Consider the following 11839-nt stretch of genomic DNA (forward strand, 5'->3'; position numbering starts at 1 on the left):
CCCCCGCGGTGTTCACTGGCATCCGACGTGCGTGTGCAGACCCCTGATGCGCCTGGTTCCCAACCTCCTCTCAGTATGCCACTCCCTCACGCCAACAATTCCATGTACCAAATGATGCTTGAGAAGATTTCCCGGGCTGCCCTGTAACCACATGACGACGCATGGCGCAGGGGCAGGATGGGTGGTTTGGGAAGGGACAGCCAATCACCACCAGGGCCTCGAGCGAGTGCTCTTTGACAATGCCAGGCGCCTATACGTTCCCGTAATCGCCCATCAGGACACGGGACGTCATCCAACAGTCCTGTGGCAGGACGATTTTGGGTCGTGACATTGTCGGGGATGGCCTGATATCCTGTCATGCCCTGGTCAGGAGGTCCCAGGTCGGCACCAAGCCAAGCACGCATGAAGGTAAGAGCGCAGTGAGCAAGAATTTGAACCCCATTATCTTGCTGAAAGTAGCACGCGGTCGTCACTCCATGCATACCAATCCTGGCGCACCTTGTGAGACCCCGGCCCTGCCCTGACCAGGCAAAAGGTGAAGGTGTGGGTCCTGCCCGTGCCTGCGGCCTGCACATGGACGGCCTGAACTGCTCGGTCGCTGTGCCGGGAGCTGGGGAAGACCACGGGGGACGCCACCTGTACAGGGGGGTGGAAGGCGGAATGCGCTTGGGTGAAGACACCCCAGACTTTGAGTCGGGACTGCATCAGAGAAGTGCTCTTTGCAGCATCAGGGTGCGCTAAAGGAAAGTAGCCACCACACTTTGAAAACACCTTCCACGAGTCGCAGCCTAGTAGGACGCTGAAGGGTGGCGCACGCACCAGCTCCTCAAAGGCAGGTCGGGGCACGAAGCTTCGCTCCCCGCTCCACCGTGAGACCGCCACAGCACCCGTCTGCGGTGAGGTGGCCATGGAGATCCGATTCCTGCTTTGCCAGTGCCTCCTCAAGCTGCTGCATGCTTTGTGCTGAGGTAGGAGTGTTGCTTGCAAAGTGTGTGCCCCAGCCCACTCCGCCAACCCATGAGCACCCGCAAGCACAACAAGCTTCCTCCTCACCGAGTCCAGCGCCCCCGCCTCCGTTGCACTTGCTGGGAGTGTGAATGCAAAGGCGGTGGCCACACCCGCGCCCTCCTCAGGCCAGTCGTTCCTCTGCAGGGCCTCTAGTTGGGCCGAGATGACAGCTCCGGGGGAGAGGAGGGGGGATGGGGTCCGCCGCGGCATCGCTGTCCATCCCTTGTCCAGTACGTGTCTATCGAATTGGGAGGCCAAGTTGGAGCCTGGTAGAGGGAGCAGCGGGCGAAGCATTGCGTGGTGTGTAGGTAAATGGACATGGGGCTGAGAGTGCCGGGAATTGCAAAGTGTGGCATGCTGCAGCCATCCCCATGCATGGGCTCTCCTGACTCCATGCTGCCCCTCAGCACGCAAGGCCAAGGAGCACCGAGACAGCTCACCCTCGGCTCCAGGGTCCGGCGATGATCGTTGTATACAGCTATATGCAGGATGTCGAACGCTGCTGCGGGATCGGACCCCGATCCGGACATGGACTCCATGCCGGAACACCTGAATCCGGCATGGAGGTCTACCTGTAAGGATCTTGCCCTCGCGTATGCCTTCACTTCTGGGCGATTGGATGTGATGCTGCATGTTGTAATGTACTTTTGGCCGTGCAATGCCAGGGATGAACCTGATGAAACACTCGAATCGGCAGAGTTGGGATCCCACCCTAGTTGAGGCGCGCTCACTCCCGGGAGCCATGGTGCCATACTCCCAAGCTGAGAATGTTTACTGCACCGGGCTGATCCTGCTGCATCACACCTCTCCTTTCCCTGTTATCCAATCTCCCATACCCATTGATCAACAGAATTCCTGCATGGAACCATGCCTTCCAAATGAACCTCATCGCAGCTTGGGCACCACGGCCAGGATGGCATCCAGCAGGCTTGCGCCCAAGCGCTGCGCACGCTGCGGCGACCAGCCAAACTCCTTGTCAGGTGTCTCCTTGGTGTCCTTGAAGGGCTGTTCCAGGGTCACTGCCAGGCAGTCGAACCTCTGGGCCACCTGCAATAGAGAGGAGGTCGAGAGGTGATTATGGACTTCATGCTCATGACCCGCAGCACTCCTCTGTTCACACAGGTGCGGCGTCAGCGATTTATATAAGTGGCGGCTCCCCAAGTACCTTCCCCTGCCCCACCTGCTTGCTTCCCAGGCTGAGGTTGCCCTTCCCAGGCGCCCCGCGGGGGTACCCCACCCTCGTCTGGAAGTCGGGGTTTGCCACCACGAGCGCGGCGGAGAGGGCGGCCTCTAGGTCTGCCAGGCGGGGCGTCCAGCCGGGAATGGCGCTGGAGGAAACGAAAAAATTGTAGGGCAGCGCCTCGGCCCCGTGGATGTCGATCTGGGCGGCAATGGATAGAGGTATCGTGCCGATAGGGGGGTTGGGCACCCTGCACACCGTCAGTGTGCGTCGCTGCCCGGACTCAGCCCTGTTCCACAACCTGCGCGGCACACCTCTTCACCCCAGCACACCCCTCGTCAGGCCACCCAGCACGTAACATCAAGCCAGCCACAGCATGGGCAGCTGGCTGCCACCGCCCGGCCAGGATGCACCCTCCACCCATGCCGGCACGACAGTTCCTGCCATGCCCTCCCACACCCGCACTCTCCACTCACCATGATATCCACCCCCGTCCGATCCATGGCATTCCGCACGCAAAAGACCTCAGGGGAGCGCTCCATGCTGGGCTCAGCCCACTCCCGATTCAGGTTGGCTCCAGCGGCGTTGGTCCGCAGGTGGCCGCGCGCCGACCCATCCGGGTTCATCTGTGCATTGCGGAGCACGGTGCGGGGTTGGTCTGGCAAGCCTGTGAGCCCATGAGTCTCTTATTCATTGCACTGCAGCAAGGCCACCTGACGATTCCAGGCTGCCACTTGGCATTTCCTTCACACAGCAGCTCTCACATTGGGCACGACGTAGAAGACGGTGGACTGGAGCAGGGCACGGGAGATCGGGTCGTGCCGGTCGGTCAGTCGCCGCAGCAGCCCTGCAGCAGACAGTTCATGCAGATGGCGGGCGGAGTTGACACTAAGCGCACGGGGTGGCATGTGCTTCAGATGACACTCCTGGATGCTTGGGTTACGAGGAATGAATAGGGGTGATCCGACTCGGAAACCTCATTTCACAACACCCACGCCTCCACCAATCTATCTCCCCCCCCTCCGCACCTTCGGCTGCCCACTCTGCCATGGTTTCACCGGGGTGCTGCCGCGCAATGATCCACGCCACCCGCTTCCCTTCTCCAGGCGTGCCTGGGTTGGGGGACGGGAGGGTGCCGGTCCTGAACATGGTCCTAACTCTGCGATGCAGCTGCCCAACACCCCTGACCCAGCTCTGCTCCTGGCCCGGAAATCATCACGACAGAGACCAGAACAACACACCTATCTGCAGCAGGTCCAGGTCCCTGCCGTCCAGCGTTTGACCGAGGACACTGAGCTGGACGCCGTCCACCTGCTGCAGCTCCGCCACCAGCTCAGCATGGCGCTGGGAGGGGTAGGGCGCAAAATACGCCTGCTCGGGATGGACAAGAAGTTGATGAGGGTCATCGTCGCAGCAGCGCAGGGATGCCAGGGGCAAGCTTGCAAGTCGCACGCCGGGTTTATGCTCAGAGCTTCTGGAGCATGCACCCATCCTGGCATGCCTGCATGGTGCCCGTTTCCTCACAAAGTGCATAGAGGGGTGCTTGGGCTCCACGGTCCAGCTCAGGACCTTGCCATCAAAGGAGGCCGGCAGCCGGAACCAAATGGAGGCATCGTAGCTGGCAACCACGTCGTAATCCTTGAACCCGCCCGGGAAGGAGGCCTGCCCCGCGTTGGTGATGTTGAAGGTAGAGGGCGTGCCACGTGCCAGGTTGGAGGCCCGGAAGTTGAACCACCTGGTGGGTGAATGGGTTATGACAACGGCAAGGCTTGCGGGCGGCTAGGTGACTGCCGCATCAGGGCCGCAGAGCAATTGGCGTTACAGAAGGCTCCAGTGTTAATATTTCAGAATCCATACCTAGAACCCCCTTCTTCTCCTCACTGGAAGTGTGTTGCATTGTCTGAGGGGCAGAACGGGTCCGGCCGGATGCTGAGGTCGAAGGCGCCTTGCTTGTTTGTGCCGCCAAACTCGATGTTGCCCCTGAGAGCAGGCACCGATGCTTTCAGATCTCATTCAGTACAAGTGCACTCTGAAGCTCAGCTCGTGTGCAGGAATGCTGGGGCCTAGCATGCGCAGCCCCGATGTTGCGCACCCATCACATGCAGCGGAGATGTGGACATCAGATTGTTGTGCGGCATCCATGCCAGAAGGTGCTCTGCGATGAATGATAGACCTAGACAATGGTGCAGATGTATATTTGTTCGAAAGGTAGTCTGCCTCCTCGGCAGGTCTCGTTCATACTTATTCCCAGCTCACCACCTCTCATCACATGGCTACAAAGCAGGGCAATGCAATGCAGGAGGTTCATGCATGCATTCAAATCCCTCGAAGATACCTGCTAGGACTCATCGTTGCCCCTACTTGATGTTTGTGTCGCCTGTAGATCCCAATGAGCTCGTCTCTGAACGGAACAGGTGGTGTGTGTGAAAGGCCAGCAGAGAGCCCACGCAGTCTAATAAAGGGTAATGGAAGGTGGGTGAGGATGCATGACGAGGTGATCAGTCTCTGTTGCATTCTGAGCAAAGTCGCAAAGGGTGCCTGCCTCATCAGACCAGTGTTTTCTGGAGTCGAATGGGGTCGCGGGCAGCACTTTCCCACCTTCCTCCGGCCTTCCCCACCGACGCACTCAAATTACCCGAGAGTAACAACAGGATCGGTCGGCATGGAGCAATGCAAGTTCCAAACCCACCCATGCTACGTGTCGATGGATGGACGTGCAACCGACCGCGATGTGAGTACACATCTGCAGCGCTGAGCAGAAGACAAGGCCTGACTGCGGCACACTGGGTGCACCTGCAATGCAGGTCGAAACTCTGCGCCAGCTGCGCAGCCTGGTTCACGACTGCCTGGCGAAGCACATGTACGATGCCGCAGTATTCTTTGCGGATAAGTTGGTGACATTGACAGACCATGCGCCAGCCGAGGTCTACACATTGGCACAAGGCTTCTACTGCTCGGGCCAGCACCGGCGCTGTCTCCACCTGCTCCGCACCACCCAGCTCCTGGACAAGGATGTGCGAATACGATACCTGGCTGCCAGGTGAGAAGAATGGATGTTCAGGTGCGGTGACTGGCACGGAGGGAATGCTGGTCACCGGTGGCAGCCTGCCGACAGGTGTAGGGTGGCACCTGGGCTGCAGGGGTTCAGAGACACAGCTTGTCATACTTTGTTATAAAGAGGGGCAACCCCGTCAACCTAGGAAATCATCAATCTGTGATTCATCAGGTGCATGCTGGCAAGCGGGGAGCTGGACGAGTGTCTGGAGCTGTTGGGCGGGGAGGAGGCCGCGGGTCCCGGTGACCTGCAGCTGGGCGCCCTGCCCCCCTCCTCGCCCGGCACTGTCAGCTACCTCTCTGTGGTGTGCATGCTGCGCGGCCGCGTGTACGACGCCCAGGAGAACTTCCAGCGGGGCACGGCCTGGTACCATGCCGCGCTGCAGGCAGACCCATTCAATTACGAGGCCTTCCACACGCTGGTCGGCAGCCACCGGCTGACCCCGGCGGAGGAGGCTGAGCTGCTGGACAGCCTCGCCATCCCGCCCGAGCACGGCTGGCTGGGCCTCCTCTATGCCGCACGCAGCCGGCAGCACGACGCCGGCAGCCGCGTGGAAGCTGCCCTTGGTGCGCTGCGGGGGGATTGGTCAGGGCATGGCTCAGAGCGCAGGCCTCTCCCTGTCGGAGGACATTTGATCCTGAGTGTGATCCTGTCTGGATTGGCCCTGCGTCACTCCTCCTGCCCGATGCGCAGCAGAGACCAGGACCAGGCCCTCACCTCCCCCCCCACCCCCGCCCACCTATGTCGCCGCAGACGCGCTGGAGAACGTGGCCCCCAACATGCAGGCCTCGGTCGCCGGTGGGGCAGGAGCCCCAGGCCCGACAAAGACGCCTCCGGCCCCCGCCGCCAGCCCCGGCCGCCTCGGCCCGCAGAGGGAGCCCGCCACGCTGGCCACCACCCCTCCCCCCCTCCAGCAGGCGGGCGGCGGGGCGGGTGGTGGGGATGGCGCCGCCCCGGCCCCCGGCTGGGGCCTGGCCGGGAACGTGGACGTGGTGGCCGCGCGCGCCGACTGGCTGGCGCACCGCTCGCGGCACGCCGAGTGCTGGGCGCTGACGCGCGAGGCGCTGCAGCGCGACCCCTACGCCGGCCAGTGCCTGGCCGCGCACTGCGCGGCGGGGGTGGCCCTGCGCCGGCGCCAGGACCTGTTTGTGCTCGCGCACCGCGCCATGGAGGAGGCGCCGGAGGCCGCCGCCTCCTGGCACGCGGTGGGGTGCTACCACCTGGCCACGCCCGCGGGCGGGGAGGCGGCGTGCCGCGCCTTCTCCCGCGCCACGCGCACCGACCGCGGGCACGCGCCGGCCTGGCTGGGCCTGGGCGCGGCGCTGGGCGCCTGCGGCGAGACCGCCGCCGCGCTGGGCGCGTACCGCACCGCGTCCCGCCTCTTCCCGGGCCTGCACGACCCGCTGCTGGGCATGGCGCGCCAGTACGCGGCCATGAGCAACGCCCCCCTGGCCGAGCAGGTCCTGGTGCAGGTGGGTGGCGGGGTGGCGGAGGGTGTCGGTGTGCTTCTTGGCGGGGAGCTGAGGTGGACTGGTTGGGGACTGTGAAGCATGGGGTGAAATGCAGGGGGCTAGAGGGATCAGGGGCTGTTGTGGGTGGCTGCTCAACAGCATGATCTCGAACAGGAGCATGCCCCAAGAGGCTCCATCTCAACAGATGCTACACCACCGCACCACGAGACAACCCCGCACCCCAACCACGACGCAGGCGCAGCGCATGTGCCCCTCCGACCCCGGCGTCTGCAACGAGCTGGGGGTGCTGGCCTTCCGCTCGCGCCAGTACGACACCGCGGCCCAGTGGTTCCGCATTGCCCTGGCTTGCGTGCCCAGCCACCAGTCGGCAGGTGGGTGGTGCCAGGGCCTGGGGTGGGGCGGAGGGGGGTCTTGGGTCGGTTCGATGCGGGGATAGCCACCCGCGCAGGGCGACCTGAGGCTGGGTGATCAGTGGATGTCTTCTCGCCAGCATCATGGCTCCGCACCCTCACCTCAGTCGCCCGCCGAACCGCCCACCCACCGCCCCGCTGCCACCTTCCATCCCACCCCTCCCACCTCCTCCCCCCCCGCCCACCCACGCCTGGGAGCCGGCGCTGGTGAATCTGGGGCATGCGCTGCGCAAGGCGCGGCGCTGGGACGAGGCGGCGGAGGCGTTTGAGCGCGCGCTGGGGGCGCGGCGCGGTGTCCCAGGCACCCACACCGCGCTGGCCTTCACGTACCAGCTGCAGGGCCGCACCGGCGAGGCCGTGGAGCAGTACCACATTGTGAGGAAGAAGGAGGAAGAAGGGGGGAGGGGTGGGGGGGAGGCACTTTGGTGCAGAAAGAATGTAGGAGGGGACTACCGAGTGGGATGGCAGGTGCTCAGACATTAGGAGGGAGAAAAGGCCGTCCCAACCTCCTGTGTGACCATGGGCACTTTCTGCACAGCCAGTCAGTCTCACACCCACTGCCCACTCCTCCCCACGAAGGCGCTGGGGCTTGCGCCTGATGACACGTTTGCGGCAGAGATGCTGGCCCTGGCGGTCGAGGAGGATGTGGGAGCCTTCATGGACAGTCTGGAGGCGTGACGTGGGGTTGAGGGGGAAAAGGGGTCTGCGGGTCTCTGAAGGAGGGAAGCCTCTTGTCCAGCAGTGGCTGGATTCCACCCCGTGGCAGCATGTCAGTCAGCAGCATGCAGCCGTCATTGGTGCACAATGACCTTGATGTACAGGATCAGACCACTGGTCGCCTCTTCAAGACTCTACATTTGCCAAGACCGGGTGGGTATCTGGTGGTTGGGTTCAATCTCCCCAGGTGGGGCAGGCGTGGTCTTTTCCCGCGCCCTGCAGGCGCGCCCTCAAATACGATTCAGCTGCGGAGTTCTGTTGCAGGGCCTGCCCTCCGGACGGAACCGTATGGATATCAATCCAATCGACACAATCTCACGAATCCGTGACGTCGCTGTCAAACCCCCCGTAATGCTGATTTTGGTCGCACGAGGTACCGGGGCGGGTACACGCGGTTCTAGGCGCCGATGACGTAGGGGGCGGCACCACGCGTCCATGGCCCACGAGTTGCCTCATCGAGGTATGGAGGAGTACGACTCCGTGGAATCGGACGCGGCGCCCTCTGCCCCGGCGTGGCTCCCCCATCCTGGGCCGCTGCAGCAAGCGGTGCTGCATGAGCACTCGAGCACCCACCGGCAGGCCGGGGCCCGAGTGCCCACGACAGGTCGCGGGGATGCAGTGGTGGACGTGGAGATTGGCAGTGCCGCCAAGAAGCCCGATCTCACACCGGGGCAGGGGATCAAGGATCAGCCGTGCCGGTAGGATGAGTTGCCCGATTGTGAACATCATCAGGTTGGGAAGGGCAGGCATGCTCTGCACCCTCATCGGGGTCGATCCCCTTGTCAGCATTGGCTGGCACATGACAGCTGCCTGAGCACCCGGCTCGCACCATTCCCCCATCCCAGCACTCTAGGCCTGAGGCGCCGGCATGCCCGCCAGCTGCGGCGCCAGGACCGGGATCAGAACGGCGTGCCGGTGCCCTCCACCTCCCGGCCCTATAGCCTGTGTGCCGGCCCCTCGGCCATCGCCCAGGGCTGCCTGGGGCTGGGCATGTACTTTTACACCATCAAGTGGCTCTGCGCGCTGGCCCTCCTCCTGTCCGTCGTGTACATGTACCCCCTGGTGGACAACCTGGGCACCCAGGGCTGGGCTGCAAGGTACACCCTCCAGCTCGGCAGCGGGGTGAGGAGGCATCTGAGATGCATCGAAGAAGGGGGTGGTTATGGAGGGTATGGGGGCTGCCTTGGTACACTGTACCCCCTCAAATAGTGTCAATGGATGGCCTGCAGACAGTCACACCCCTCCCCTCCCCCCCCTTGCCCTCCTCCAGGCGATGTCCTACTCATGCCTGAAGCCCTGGCGAACCACCAGCTTCGTCACCCGATCCACCGTCGGCGCATACTGCTCCGACCCGCGCTTCGCCAGCGCCTTTGACTGCGCGGCCACCTGCAGTGCGGACGACGCCTCGGCCGGCTGCCCCGCGGATAGCCCTCCGCAGCTCCAGGCCCCACCGCCCCCCGGCGCCCCCAGCCCCGAGGACCCGGCGGACGCGGCGTGCACTGCGCACCAGCCCTGCGGCGACGGCGGCGCCGCCGCCGCCGGCTGCGGCTGTTGCACACTGGCCGTGGACGCGGGCACGCTGCGGGCGGCCCACGCCGTGCCCACCGCGCAGCTGGCCACCTTCCTGGTCGGCCAGGCGCTGACGGGGGTGTGGATAGCCGCACTGCTGGCGGCCCTGGCCAGATTCAAGCGCTCCGCGGCGCGCCCCGTCCTCTCCGCCTCCCGCTTCTCGGTCCTGCTGCGCGGCAAGCGGCTGGAGGACGGGCCGCTGGCCGACTGGGCGCGGCAGTATGGCCCGGTGGCGGCCTGCGCGGTCATCCCCGCGGTGGGAGGGGTCCTGCGCTGGGGCCGGGAGGCGCAGGCCCTGAGGTTCACGTGGGCCGAGATTGTGGGCCTCTGGGGGGTGGGGCTTGGGGGAGGGGGGGCTGTGGGGAGCGTGGGTGTGCGAGACGGGGTAGGCAAGGGAGCGGGGCACAGTGTGTGGAGAACGTATTCTGTGAGATGATGGCCTGATGGGATTCCCGGGAGTAAGACTCGGTGCTGGTGAGAAGAGTGGCCAGTGCCTTGCGGCTGTGGATGCCATTGTGACACATCTGTTCCCTTGTCGAATTCAGGTTTCCCGCGGCACCTTCACCTTGACAGTGGTGCCTGCGCATTGGATATCTGATCACTCATCCTCAACTCTCCACTCTTGCCCTCCGCCGCCCCCAAACCCCGTGTAGCCTAGCGGAATCGGCCGCGCAGCAGACCCCGCCCCCGCTCGGCGCCTTGAAACGCTGGCTGTTCCGCTGCGCTGCGCTGGGCTGCGCCTCCCACGCGCGCCTGGCCGCCCGCCTGGCACGAGCCGAGCGTCGGGTGGCGCTGTACAGCCAGCCGCGCCACGCCGGCCGGCCCACCGGCTCGGCGCTCGTGACTTTCGAGTACGCGGCACACGCCGACGCGGCCATCGCCCACGGCGGCGCCGGCGGGGCGGTGGGCTGGGTGCTCGACGCCGCGCACGGGGTGGTAGGGTGCTGCTGCCGCTGCTGTGGGGCCGGCCTCGCATCCGGACCTGCAGGCATCCGCCTGGCGGGGTCACGCGTGCGCGTCTCGCGCGCACCCGAACCCTCCGACATCATCTGGCGGCACGCGGCCAGCGCGCCACGCCCCGGCGCCCTGGCCGCCCGCCGCGCACTCAGCCTGGCCGCCACAGCACTGATCGCGGCGGCGGGCGCCGCCGCGCAGTACGGCCTGTGCGTGGCGGCCGTGGCGGCGCGCCGGCGCCGCGTCGCGCGCTTCTACCTGGACCCCTCCCTGGCCCAGGGCATCTCCTTCGACAGCTGGGCGGCCTTTGCTGCCTCGGCGGGGGACACGGTGCGCCTGTCCCTGGTGTCCGCCACCGCGGGGCTGGCCGTCGTGGTCGTCAACCTGGGCGTGACGGCCGCCGTGCGCCAGGTGGGAAGGCTTAGGGGAGAGGGCGGTGGGGAATGGTTTCTGGGGAATGCGCCGAGGGTGAAATGATGATGGAAGGGACTCGCAGGTAGCGATGAACGACTGTCCGCCCATTCATTGGAAGAGGAGGAAGTGCCTTGAAGGATCGATGCCAGATACGTATGTTTATCTTTGCGTGTCAGCAATCTACCCATCTTGCCCCTTCGACTGTCTTAACAATCCCCCAACCCACGACCACCCAAAACCAAATCACCAAAACAGCTAACGCTGCACGAGCGGTGGCCGACACACTCCGCCACCCACCGCTGGCTGGTGGTGCGCCTGGCTGCCGCCTACTGCTTCAACGCCTTTGCGGTGCCGGTGCTGGCGGCCTACGCGTCGGGCAACCGCGCCAGCTGGTTCTCGCGTGGCGGCCTGGTGGAGAGCGCCTTCTGGACACAGCTGGCCAACGCGATCGTCCTGCCCCTGGCCAGCCTGTTCGACCCCGGGCCGCTGACGCGCGCGCACGCGCTGGCGCGCTGGGCACGCACGCAGGCGGCGCTGGACGCGCTGCTGGCGCCGCCGCCTTTTCCGCTCGCCGAGCAGGCCGCCAACGCGGTCATGGTGCTGGCGCTGGCGCTGTGGTGGGGGCCGGTGCTGCCCCTGTCCCCCATGCTGGGCACGCTGGGCCTGGCCGCGCTCTACTGGGCAGACAAGTGGGTGGCGCTGCGCCGCTGTGCCGCGCCGGCCAACTCGCAAGGCGCCGTGGATGAGGCCACGGGGGTCATGCTGCGCGCGCTGCCCCTGGTCCAGCTGGTGCTCATGCGCTACCTCTACTTCCAGGTGAGTGTTTGTTCTTTGGGGGAGGGGTTTGGGGGGGGGGGGGGGGGGTGAGGGTAGGGAGGGGGGGGGGTCCGACCTGTCGCGGTGCAAGCCCATGGCTGGGCTGTGTCCACTGCTGTTGACCCGTGCTCTCCTCCAGCCTTTTGGCCCTGAGTCGCTCGGGGATCCTCCCGACATGCGATCTCAGCAACTTTGCAGACCAGCCAGAACACCCCTTTCCTTGTCCTTCTCCACCGCATCTTCC

General features: G+C 65.0%; 4 protein-coding genes across 4 annotated transcripts in view; 2 read left to right on the plus strand and 2 right to left on the minus strand.

Annotated features, from left to right (window-relative positions):
• Positions 1 to 250: 250 nt before the first annotated feature.
• F751_2679 (hypothetical protein) lies at positions 251 to 1547 on the minus strand (the record flags this gene model as incomplete). The annotated part of the gene is made up of 5 exons (XM_011401091.1): positions 251 to 301; positions 499 to 636; positions 772 to 891; positions 1054 to 1178; positions 1436 to 1547. The coding sequence occupies 5 exons, from the start codon at positions 1545 to 1547 to the stop codon at positions 251 to 253; spliced, it is 546 nt and encodes a 181-aa protein (XP_011399393.1).
• A 346-nt stretch (positions 1548 to 1893) lies between these two features.
• Positions 1894 to 4330, minus strand: F751_2680 (Uncharacterized protein; the record flags this gene model as incomplete). The annotated part of the gene is made up of 9 exons (XM_011401092.1): positions 1894 to 2055; positions 2189 to 2389; positions 2665 to 2814; positions 2953 to 3035; positions 3217 to 3300; positions 3430 to 3559; positions 3713 to 3923; positions 4070 to 4168; positions 4281 to 4330. The coding sequence occupies 9 exons, from the start codon at positions 4328 to 4330 to the stop codon at positions 1894 to 1896; spliced, it is 1170 nt and encodes a 389-aa protein (XP_011399394.1).
• Positions 4331 to 4986: 656 nt separating this feature from the next.
• Positions 4987 to 7803, plus strand: F751_2681 (Anaphase-promoting complex subunit 6; the record flags this gene model as incomplete). Its single annotated transcript, XM_011401093.1, has 7 exons — positions 4987 to 5228; positions 5415 to 5809; positions 5997 to 6034; positions 6161 to 6715; positions 6951 to 7086; positions 7427 to 7500; positions 7705 to 7803. 7 exons carry the CDS (start codon positions 4987 to 4989, stop codon positions 7801 to 7803), a joined length of 1539 nt encoding a protein of 512 aa, XP_011399395.1.
• Positions 7804 to 8277: 474 nt separating this feature from the next.
• The window catches only part of F751_2682 (hypothetical protein), a gene marked incomplete at both ends in the record, with an annotated part of 5462 nt that continues 1900 nt past the window's right edge, over positions 8278 to 11839 (plus strand). The window contains 6 exons of the mRNA XM_011401094.1: positions 8278 to 8540; positions 8688 to 8964; positions 9113 to 9717; positions 10065 to 10347; positions 10645 to 10776; positions 11035 to 11595. Coding sequence (XP_011399396.1) covers positions 8278 to 8540; positions 8688 to 8964; positions 9113 to 9717; positions 10065 to 10347; positions 10645 to 10776; positions 11035 to 11595 — 2121 coding nt within the window. The remainder of the gene's footprint in view (positions 8541 to 8687; positions 8965 to 9112; positions 9718 to 10064; positions 10348 to 10644; positions 10777 to 11034; positions 11596 to 11839) is intronic.

This window comes from Auxenochlorella protothecoides (genome assembly GCF_000733215.1).
Source record: "Auxenochlorella protothecoides strain 0710 unplaced genomic scaffold scaffold25, whole genome shotgun sequence".
Classification (NCBI taxonomy): domain Eukaryota; kingdom Viridiplantae; phylum Chlorophyta; class Trebouxiophyceae; order Chlorellales; family Chlorellaceae; genus Auxenochlorella; species Auxenochlorella protothecoides.